General features: G+C 43.9%; 1 protein-coding gene across 2 annotated transcripts in view; it reads left to right on the top strand.

Moving 5' to 3' along the window:
• MEGF11 (multiple EGF like domains 11) overlaps positions 1-11,751 on the top strand; it is a 246,274-nt gene that overhangs the window by 206,601 nt on the left and 27,922 nt on the right. For both annotated transcript variants that reach the window (XM_026648563.1, XM_024205469.1), the window contains exons 18-20: positions 2,379-2,507; positions 2,620-2,853; positions 10,530-10,648. In XM_026648563.1, coding sequence (XP_026504348.1) covers positions 2,379-2,507; positions 2,620-2,853; positions 10,530-10,648 — 482 coding nt within the window. The remainder of the gene's footprint in view (positions 1-2,378; positions 2,508-2,619; positions 2,854-10,529; positions 10,649-11,751) is intronic.

Genomic DNA, 11,751 nt, shown 5'->3' with positions numbered 1-11,751 from the left:
CTGGAAGCGGCGGCCAGTACGTCCCTCGGCCCGCGCCGCTTCCAGCAGCTCCCATTGGCCTGGAGCAGCAAACCGCGGCCAGTGGGAGCCGCGATCGGCCGGACCTGCGGATGCGGCAGGTAAACAAACCGGCCCGGCCCGCCAGGGGCTTTCCCTACACAAGTGGCGACCCCAGTCTGAGAAACACTGTTCTAACAACAAAGAATAGGGTAGGGGATCCTGCATGTGTTGTACTTGAATAATTACCAGCTTGTCTAATGTAGTAAATCAAAAGAGAATTCCCACACACTTATTTGAATTCCAAATATAGGGTGAAATCCAGCTCATCTTCCTCATGACATTAGTCCAATTGATTTCTTTGCTTGCATACTGGTGTATGCCTAGCTGATATTGTAGAGACAAGATGGGTGAGGCAATATCTGGACCAGCTTCTGTTGGCTAGAGAGACAAGCTTTTGAGCTTGCACAGAGCTCTGCTTCAGATGATATTGTAACATTTCTGCCAGAATTGCAAATAAAATCCTAGAAAATAATATCCGCGAGCTTCTCAGTATGTGTTCTTTTATTCATCCTTTCGGATATATGTGTATATATTGATGAGATGCATTAATGTGTTTGCCTGTGTGTGCCATGCAAGAACATGTGTAACTAGTTTGCTCAGTATGCTCAGTTAGAGATTGCGTACAAGAGGCTCATTGCCATCTTAGTTGTCCATTTGTATGCACACTTATTGCAACTGCGCATGCAATAGGAACATAACCACATAGGAAATTCCATACTGGAACAGACGAGTGGTCTGGTCAATCCAGCATCCTGTCACCAACGGTGGCCAGTACCAGATGCTGCAGAGGAAGATGCAATAGGCATTTATGGGGTAACCTGCCTTCACTGAAGGCTTCCTCCTCCCCCATTAGTTGGAGCTTGCCTGCTGCCCTGAAACCTAAGGGTTTCTGATGCTTCCCAAACTCGTTTTTATTTTTAATATTTACAGTCACTCTCAACGTTCTTGATATCCTTACGAAAGGGTAAACTTTCTTGGAACCCTGCAAAGATCGGACACAGCATACAAATCCAAATACCTTTTTTGTGCCTCATTCTGAAACCCTAGCCTTTGAGTTGATATCAAACTGGGCACTAATTAGAACAATTCTATTTTTCTCATCTAGGAATTTGCATGCGTAATGAGAGAGAGAAACAATTGTATAACAATTGTAACAACTTATTAAATATGTTACGAATCATTATACAGATACTGGCTAATATTAACGTTTGGCTACAAGAAGTTACTTATCTAAAGTTGACATTGGGAAGGTGTCATCATGCTGTGCCATTTGCTCATAGTAAAATATAGGAAGTCATATCTTAAAACCAGTAACATTTATTATAGAGAAACATAGCAACTGTATATATATATATATATATATATATATATATATATATATTCAATAATGCGCCTTCTTTATATAAAGTAGTAGGAGTTGCCAGAACTTGTTTACGGGCTTTCTTTCAATTTGTTATTGAATGTTGCCTGAAGAAGCATAATAAGCTGCCTACAGATTTATTGTAATAGGCCATCATGGTAATTGTATGAATAAATTTCTCAGTTAGACATTCAATCATTTTGTCAGTGATAGAAATACAGGAAGTCTAATATCATATTAGCAGAGCAAACCAAACCATTCAGATGCTCAATTTTGTAATTCCATCTGCACTATTCTGTCTGTCTTTTGGTATTAGTGGAGGTAATTATGAATGTATGTGGTCTTTTAATAAAAATCTATTGGGTTCTTATAAATATACATTAAAAATCACATTTGCAACTCTTCTGGAAAAGTTCTACAGAATTTAATGGAGAATGATAACCTCTGTCTAGAATTTTCAAACATCTTCTGAAATTCCGTAGAATGGACCTGTAGGCATTTAATGCAATTGTTAGGGAGATTTTTTTCATTTCTGTAGAACCCTATCGATTTCATCCCCATAAAGTCCTATCAGACTATTCCAGAAGTAAAATTAAAACCCACTAACTAGCACACCAGGCTGTTATTGTTGTTGTTTATTTGTGTTACCGTGGCCCCTAGGAGTCCTAGTCATGGACCAGGACCCCAGTGCGCTAGGCGCTGTACAAACACAGAACAAAAAGACAGACCCTACCCCAAAGAGCTTACAATCCTAAGTATAAGACAAGAGACAATGGTGGATACAGACAGGCAGGGTTGTACAAGGGAACAATAAATACAGAATATTTACCTCCTGGATTAAAATATTAAGATGAACTCTGTGGGTGAAATCCTGGCCCCATTGATGTCAAGCTCAGATTTCCCCCTTCCTTGATAAAAGTAATAAGGTTCTTTCCAATCCTTGTATTTGAATTTACAGAGTGTCCACCAGGATCATTCGGTTATGGTTGCAAACAGCTATGCGAATGCATGAATAATGCTACATGTGATCATGTCACTGGTACATGCTACTGTAGTCCAGGCTTCAAAGGAATCAGGTGCGATCAAGGTACGATGAAATTCTGTGCTTTTAAAAAAAAAAAGTGCTTTCTTAAAAAATAAACCTTGAAATATGACTTGTGCTATTCAATTTACAGTGTGTTATGAATTATTTTTAACAGCGGCTCTTATGATGGAAGAATTAAATCCCTATACTAAAATTAGCCCCGCTCTCGGATCAGAGAGGCACTCAGTGGGAGCAATCATTGGAATTATTATTCTCCTTCTAATTATTATGGTTTTGCTGGCACTGTTTGTGTGGTATCGACGGAAACAGAAGGAGAAGGGGCATGACATGCCAAGTGTATCTTACACTCCAGCCATGAGGATGACTAATACAGATTACTCACTTTCTGGTAAGGGTCTTTTTATGTTAATCAAATGGGGATTCACATTACTCTCAGTTGGAAAAAATGAGTTTGTTGTGTACAATATGCAGCACTTTGCTTCAGGAATAATTGTACCTATATTCTTCCTCCAAATGCTGTGAGCTTTTACACTCACTAAGGGATTGGGGGGCATGCCTAACGCACAGCTTGATATCAACTAGGTAGCATATGAAAAAATAACTACAGTATACTGCCAGGGACCATGGCATGATGTGTGCAGTGTTTAATATATAGGGCCCAGCCCTGCAGCCCTTACACGGACTGCATTCCCCATTGAAGTCAATAGGAGTTTCCCCTGGGAGGAGCTGCAGGATCCAGGTTATTAAAGTGAGGAACGGGATGACTGTGTTAATTGTGGGATTTTATCTGACAGTGGCATCTTCTGTTTTGGGAGGGAAGATTTGCCCCCTCCCAGTTGGTGTCACTTTCTTCTCCGCAGCCCCTGTCTGCCATCCTCTTACCAGCTGATGAAGATGGGTGAGAGAAAAACCAAGCTCTTGTGATGGTCTAAAGGGAGCTTGAATAGTAGCTGGGCAGTTCTGCTCATTTGTTTTCTTTATCTTCAGTAGTTGGAGGAAGCTCTTCTTGATGGCTTGGCTAGGTTTTGGAGAGATTTACCTTTTCTTTAGTGACCTTTCCCCCCCTCTCGGTTCTTCCTTCACTAACATAGAGTAGGATGCTCCATGGTGAATTCTCTGCTGGAAGGTTGTATCCTGCCCCCTGTAGGGAGCTCCCTATAAGCATTAGCCCTCTAGCTGTAGTTTGTCCCTTAAATGGCTGAGAGGCTGGAGCTCCTGCTCTTGAGGTGAACAGAGGAGATAGATCTAGCACGTGTGTTTTCACCAGTCCTGCATTGCCCTCAGAGTCCTGCTACTCATTGCTGTGTCTGACTTGCGGTAGCCACCATGGCGACATGGAGAAATCATGCCCTGTGTGAAAGGAATTCTTTTGGGTGTGAATTGCTGCCAGTTTGTGGACATAACTGTCTATGAAGGACATGGAAGGGGGCCTGTCCATGTCCAACAAAGTCAGAGCTGGTCAGCCTCACTCACAACTTGGCTGTGTTCAGGTGCTGGGTTCTACAAAGGTATCAAGACTTCAGTTCTGATGGCATGTGCATGCTTGGCTATCCTAGAACCATAGGGTTAGAAGGGACCACAAGGGTCATCTAGGCTAACCCCCAAAGATGAGATGATATGCAGCATCTCAGACTTTGGCTTCTCATCCACTCAGACTGAGCTCTTCTCTGGTCCACCTAGCCTTCCTCACCTGGTAGCTACAAGATAAAATCCGCCGACAATAGTCCTCGGATCCCCTCTGCCTATCTCTCTTGTTGGATTTTAGTCACAATGTACGTATCTCTCTGGCGGAGCTGCCTATTTGGGTAGACTGTAGTGTGGGACAGTTGCCAAAGAGGGCTCCTCTGGACCATCAGGCCAGAGACCAGCACAGTTTGGCATGCAGTTTGCCACTTCAACAGAATCGGAAAAGCCAAGCTGTGAATCCCCAATAAGAGAAGTGTTGCAACAGGGCTGATGGTGAATAGGTATGAAGTCAAAGCCAGCCAACCCTCCCCTAAGTGGAGAGGAACGTTCTGATCCTCTCGGCCGTTCATTTTCTTTCAGGTTGGTTTTAATTTCTTTACAAGGTTTAATCAACTTAATATATTTGTTTGGTTTTATAATTAATGGCACCCAGTATGTGCAAGAGGCGCATTGGAAAATAGAGGAATATTGCTGTAGTTTTGAATTGCTGGGCAGAGCTGGTCCAGCCAGACAGGGGAGTGAGAATTGCATCCGTTCCCTTTCCTCTTCGATTTGCTGCAAATGGAGAACTCCTCAGTTAAACCTGATGGCCTCCCAGTCGGACGTTCTTCATCAAGTCAAAAGATCTGCTAGTGCTGGGAGTGAACACTGCCTCTCTCACCCCTGCAAGTTACACCTAACCGACATCTCCTCTGCCCATGCCACGTAGACAAAGCCATTAAGATTGTGGCAGCCCAGGACTAGCCCAGGAGACCTTGCTTTCGCAGGCTGCTGAATCTCTTTAGACCACATTCTCCATCCGCCCCGACTTGTAACTTTCCATCCCAGGATTCATTATGCCCTCGTCACTTGTACCTGTTGGCCTAGCTCTTGAGCAGCCGCACATGCAGCGGGAAAGGGTCATGGGGATGGGTGACTTCCAGGCTGCTGCACAAATATAGGAGCTCTACATCTTCCACATGCTGCAGCGTCTGGGACACCTTCGGGACCTGGTGCAAGGATAGAAAATAAATCCTTTTACATGCGACAGTCGTGCCCTGTTCCAGGGTGGCCCAGTTACAGGCCGACATGCCAGCTCCTTGTTGTTCCAAGTAGCAGATACTGGGGCTCGGCGTCATTGTCTAGGCTTCCCTTGAGGGACACTGGATAATAATGACTTTAGTTCTTCCAAGTCCATCTCATCCTGTCCGATGGACGCTAGAGCTGGGGGGGTTTTAGGTTTGGGTTTGGATGTTTTTGAATTTTTCCATATATGATTTTTTGACAATAGAGTTGTTATTGCTGAGGAACCTGTAACTGAGCAGGGTCAGCCAAACCTTTTTGCTGGGGTCACAAGAACAGGGCTTCCCCTCCTCCCCCCTGCGTCTCCATGTGCTGGTAGGAAGATATATCATGCTGTCTGACCTGGCTGTTCTATCCGCTCTCTTTGTGAAAATCTCCTATTGGTGTCAAAAATAGTTCTGCAGAGCTATTCATTTTCATAGGCCTTCATTTTCAAAGGGCCTGATACGAAGTAACACGTGGGGACTCCATGCAATTCCCTGCCCAATTATGACTGGGCCCGTCAACTGCGCCCCCAGCTATCTTCTGCCTGTCTGTAACGCCCTGAACTTTGACCCCTTCCCTCACCTGTTTGGGATGCTCAGCATCCTCTGCTGCCTACTCCTTCTATAGCCCAGAAAGCCAGGAGGTGGAGCACAGAGAAGGAAATAGGGGGCTAGTGATTCAGACAGGAGCACAGATAGGGAAGGCTGGCAGTCTGGCTGGAGGGGTGGGGTAGGGCCGGGGGGTTGTGGTGGGAAGGGGGCAGTGAACCTTGAGGATAGGACTTAGAGGTTTTTAAGGCCCGGCTTGACAAAGCCCTGGCTGGGATGATTTAGTTGGGGATTGGTCCTGCTTTGAGCAGGGGGTTGGACTAGATGACCTCCTGAGGTCCCTTCCAACCCTGATATTCTAGGATTCTATGACTTCAGTGCCACCACTCATGTCACCTACACCTCAGGTTGACACTGGAATTCTGTACATGGATTGAGGGCACAATAGGATAAGGTCATTTCTACCCACTCCCGGGTACCTACAGTGACTCTCTAGTCCTCCTCACCCCTATGGAGCAGCTTCTTACCTAGCCGTAGCCATGCTGCCACCAGCTAGGAAGTATGAAGCGTCAGTGCCCAGGGATGTCAGTGGAAATTTGGCTGAATAAGGACTGCATGATCAAGCCCTAAGTGGGTCAGCTCCACAACATGGTTATCCTCTGTGCTGTGCACAAATTGTGATGCCAAGACCATTATTTTGCTAGTTTTCTTTAGCGGCCTAGGGCTGCTCCTGTGTCTGGAGTCTGTCTGCTCCCTTTCGGCTCGCTGGCTCCCAGAGATGTAGAGTAAACAGTGAAATTCCTTTCCAAAGTCACATATTATTTTAGTTCTGAGAGCTGGTGTGAGAGCTTTGACTTTTAAACATTATTGAGGCCAAAAATCCATGCTCATGTGTAGTAGAGATTATAAAAACAGAGGGCCCCATGGGCAGCCCTTAGACTATTTTGCATCAGTGGACAAAGAATGTGGCAGTAAAATAGACTCTCTGCTCTCAGCTCTGCCTGGCTAACGATGGGAGAGAGAGCAATCCCAGGCAGGGAGAGCAAAATATTGGCTCTGAACTGCATCACGTGGATCTGAAAGCAGAAGTTCTCCCCGATGCTTGAAAGCAAGTACATACGCCCAAAGATGAGAACTATACACTCACTTCTGGCAGAGTATTTTAAACCACATATCACAGAACTAGAGCTATAACAGGGGGTCACATTATTTTTACTGTGTCTGAGGGTCTGTCTACACTACAATTAAAAAAACCTGTGGCTGGCCTGTGCTAGCCGACTCGGGCTTACTGGGCTTGGGCTCAGGCTACGGGCTCGATTAACTGCAATGGAGGGATTTGGGCCCATACTGCAGCCCGAGCTCTGGGATCTTCCCACCTCACAGGGTCCTAGAGCCGGGGTTCCAGCCCGAGCCCAAATGTCTACACTTTAATTAAACAGCCCCATAACCCGAGCCCCGCAAGCCTCTGTCAGCTGGCACGGGCCAGCCACTGGTTTCTAATTGCAGTATAAACAGCCCCATAATGCTTTAGAGCTGAGGGGGTTTTCGTTTCTGTGATATATTTTAAGAATTCCTCCAACTACATGTTTTTGTTCATTTGTTTGCACTAAGGGTGAGGACCATCACGAAGTGCTACGGGGCTAAGTGGTGTCCAGGGCTGTGGAGGCTCTTGGCTCAGGGGTGAGTTTCACCCCGAAACCCCCTAATTGTGCAAGCACCATCCCAATAAGTAAAATTGACCCCGCTCCTGCTGCGAAGAGTTCACAATATAACAAAGACATTACAGATGAGGGCCCTGATGCTGCCGTGTGATCTGCTAGCACCAGCCCTCACAGTCAGAGTCCACATGCTCCCGTGAGTCTCTGCATGGGTGTAGGAGGCTGCTGCAGCAGATCCTATCCCAGGATCATGGCCAAGCGATGGAAGAAAACAATACACTGGTGTGTGGTTTGTTTTTTAATTATTTCATTGCTTCCAAATTCCCTCTTTTGTTACCAGACTCTGGGCCTGGCTGCCACTGCCTCACTTTGAATTCTTTGGCCTGATTTCATCAGGGGACATGTGTGAGCAGATCCTTGTGTCCTCCTGTTGTTCCACTGTCGTCACCAAGACTCTGGATTGTAACACCTGTACAGTGTCCCATTGAAGTCCGTGAGGGAGGCTGGTGTTGATCCTGCTAGGTGCTGACAGAGGTGCTGGGGGGGCTACCGGACCCCTTGGCTTGAAGTGGTTTCCATCATATACAGGGTTCACAGTTTGGTTCAATGGCTCTCAGCACCCCCACTATACAAATTGTTCCAGCACCCCTGGGTGCTGAGCATTCTGGCCCTGATCCAGGTGTTAGCGGGACTACTCATGCAGTTTAAATATGTGTTTAAGTGCTTTTACTGGATTGGGGCTGGACTGCTCAGCACCTTCCAGAATTGAGCCCCTCCACACAAGCACGAGAAGCTATCTTCATGGACCCCTGAGCAGGATAGATCCTTCCATACTAATGTGCATTAACCCTAGCCTGGCATCCCTGGGTTTTCACCAGTTGGAATGGATACAAGAGAAGTTGTTTTTCAACGGGGACAGCAGTTGATCTGCACTTGATGCATTTTCAGCCATCATTTATTAGTGCTTCTTGAACAAGTGTGTAGAAGTCGGACACTGCTAGTCAAGGTGAATCCGCCTATGCGGATACTTAATGGAATTGCATAGACGTTGTCATTCTGGGTATGTGGTAGTGCCGGTAGTAAAGGAAGAAAAGGTTTTTGGCAATTCAGACTCGTGTATGTATCTCTCAGTGACTACAGACTCCTTAATCCGGCATTGAGTTTGGTATTCGGGCAGCCTGGTAACACGTTTTCAGCTGCTTTTAGCTACTGGTTCTTCTCAGATATGAAAAGGGGCATCACAGATAACAGTGAGGGTTACATGTCAGTATGACTCAGCTGGTTGCATTCACCTCTAGGCCAGGAGGTTATGAATTCAAGTCTGTAACTGGGACATACACAATACTGACACATACTTCAGTGAAGCTCTCAGGGGTACTGCCCCATCTGATCTTTTGTAGAAGCTGTCTCGGTGAAAACTAAAGATCCTCTGTCTTTTAGAAGAGGGGGGGGGGAACCCAAGTATCCCGGAGAACATTGTCTCTCAATAAAGCCGGTTCAGGCTGTGTGTGAACTACTGTATTTCTGATGAGCACATAATGGCTACCACATTTGTGCTCCAGCTGCAGTTCTCGTCTTTGCAGTCGCACAGCGGTGGCCATGTCTTGTTAAATTCGATTGTAAATGTCACAGAATTATAGTCCTAAGAGATGGCAAGGTCCTGGCAGACTGTCTAGGCTCCCTGTCCCCTGCAATGTGCAGCATTGTCCATACTGTATATTCGTTCTGGATCTGTCTGTCTACATATTTAGATACTTATATAGCCCCTCGCACTGTCGTAGCTGAGTACTTAGGGGAAAGAGTTTAGCTTTTCGGGTGCTGTGGTTAAAGACAAATGCACAAATCCGAGCTGAAGGAGGTTAAATACAAAGACCTGTAAACAAAACCCTGTGTAAGATGTGACCAGAATACAGTACACCAACTTTAATCCTCCAGGCCTGGAATCACAATACTCTGGTGTGATGTACTTTGTTAGCAATAGGTTCACAAAAATATCTGAAACGAAAAGGTTGTATCACAGTTAATGCAAGAATTCAGCTCTATATTGCAGTCAAAGTATATTTGCCGCCATCAGCTGTTCACTAAATTGCTCTGGGTGATCCAGCAACAAGTCTGCATGGTCAAAGGTGTAGGTTCATATGTGCCTCTTTATTCTGTATTCTGCCCTAGCTCTTCTGTTATGTGCACAGTACAGATGAAACCCTACAACTGAATCCTTTGCAAACTAGATCTCCACAAGATGTCAGCAGAGCAAAGTACATGTTCACATGAATACGTGTAAAACTAATCCGTTTGCTCTTTACAGGGCTTTGCCTGTTGTGCTGTTTCTTTTTTTAACCTTTCTAACCTATCATCCTTTCCTTTGCTTTTCAAAGACACATTTCAACAATTTATTGTTAAACTGAAAAAAAAATCTGGATTGGTGTTTACAGGAGAACTGCCAGGATAGATACCATGCTACTCTTGGTAAAATATTTTGTACAATGAATAAGTGTGTTCTTAATTAACAAAAGAAATACAGAAATGTGCCTTTAACTCACCAATACAATTACTGATGTTTGCATTTCAGTGGTATAGCACTCCTTCCGTTAAGCCTTTGATCAAAGACAGGTATAGAAAAGATGTTTAACCCTTGGGACAGACATTTACAGGACCTTTCTTTCTAATATTATACACTCGTAATAAAAGGTTGTAATTAAATGTTTCATAAATATTTTTTTCATTAACTGACTGTTAGATGATTTAATCTATAGAAGAAAGTATGCGATAGACTTGCCATTCTCCAAGTTTTGCATTTCATCTTTAAAATATAATGCACTTTGTCTACCAGAAAATAGTTTTATTTTTTTATTGATGATCTTCAAAAAGATAAAACTACATGTTCCTTAAATATTTTGCTTTTGTGGCTGATTTGTAATCGTTTGTATGTTAATAGTAAAGCATCCACCCTATCCTTAGGTCAATACAAGATAATTTAACTGATCTGGAAATTTATGATATATCTACTAGTGTATGCTTATCAGTTTCTGGGACCTGATCTTCCCTAAAGTGTATTACCCATTTGCGACTTCCAAATTATCTTTATGGCTTCCAAAGTATTTTGTGATGACTTGTTTTCTTCCCAGATGTATCTCAAGGTAGCGGCAGTGTACATTGTTTTTCCAATCCAAGCTACCACACTCTGTCATGTGGTGTGACTTCACGCTTCTTTACCAATAATCTGGATGGAAACAGCTCCAGTAAGGTAGATATTATCACACCCCAATGTAGCAATGTTCTTATCAGTTCAAGGAAATATACCAAAGTAATGCCTTTTGACTGCTGCTTTCTCCCAGCCTGATTGTAATATTCTAATAATGAAGAATCCTAATGCTTCAGCCTAAGTTACACAAAAACAGGTCTGCTGTCCCATATGTGTATCTGCATGATCTCTGTGCATGGTAATTGGAGCTTCAGCATCTGCAACAAGGGGACAATAGACCTCAATGTTTTAGCAATCTGAGTTTACTTCATGGAAAAACCTACGAATAGCTGTCCTGGCATTTATTTAAATTTAAATCTCCACTTCTTAATAAAACAAAAGTAAATGAGTGAGCCATAAATTCAGTAAGCCATATAACTTCACTGTTAGTTGTTTAACTGATCGATCCCTGTGCAGAATACCCAGATGTAAAGGAAAGTTGCAAGACGTTATCTAGCCCCTTGGTGAATGTTATGCTGTTCTAAGGGCGCACCAACAGCTCTGCTGATACTCACTGCTGCTCAGTAGGGGTTCTTTCAGGCCGAGTATAATACCCTTACATTGTGCAGTATCTTACTCAACACATTCCCATGGACTTTAGTTGGACTTATTCATAGTCTAAGGTACTACTCACTGTGAATAAAGGGTTCAGAATGTGACACCTTGGCATGACATTTAGACGCTGTTCACTGGTGAGAATACCTCTTCCTGTGGGGCCACACCAAGCAAGCGATTATTTTAGGAAAAAGTCGTAATTGATTTAACTGGGGACGTCTGCTCAAAAAGTGATGGTACGCTGTGGTCCGTGTCATTCTGATCAAATGTAGCGCTTCTAACCAGAAAGCCGCCAGGGCAATAGTAAGAAAAAAAGAGTTCTACTACTGCAAAGGATATGCAAAATGCTTGCACGCATCCTCCCTCCTGAATACTAAAAGAAAATCTCATTCCAACATAATAGAAAATTTGGCTCCACAGATTTCGTTGAGCAAAGTTAAGGCAGATATGTAAATAATGGAACTGCCTTTTCAATTGATGGATTGGTTTTTGTTAATAATGCATTCTTTTTTACATGTAGATGCCCCCCCTCCGCATTATACGCTTTTGCG

This window comes from Terrapene carolina, unplaced genomic scaffold (genome assembly GCF_002925995.2).
Source record: "Terrapene carolina triunguis isolate 2854851 unplaced genomic scaffold, T_m_triunguis-2.0 Scaffold67, whole genome shotgun sequence".
Taxonomy (NCBI): domain Eukaryota; kingdom Metazoa; phylum Chordata; order Testudines; family Emydidae; genus Terrapene; species Terrapene triunguis.
The sequence above is the reverse complement of the archived record's forward strand: the minus strand, read 5'-3'. Positions and strand labels throughout refer to the sequence as shown.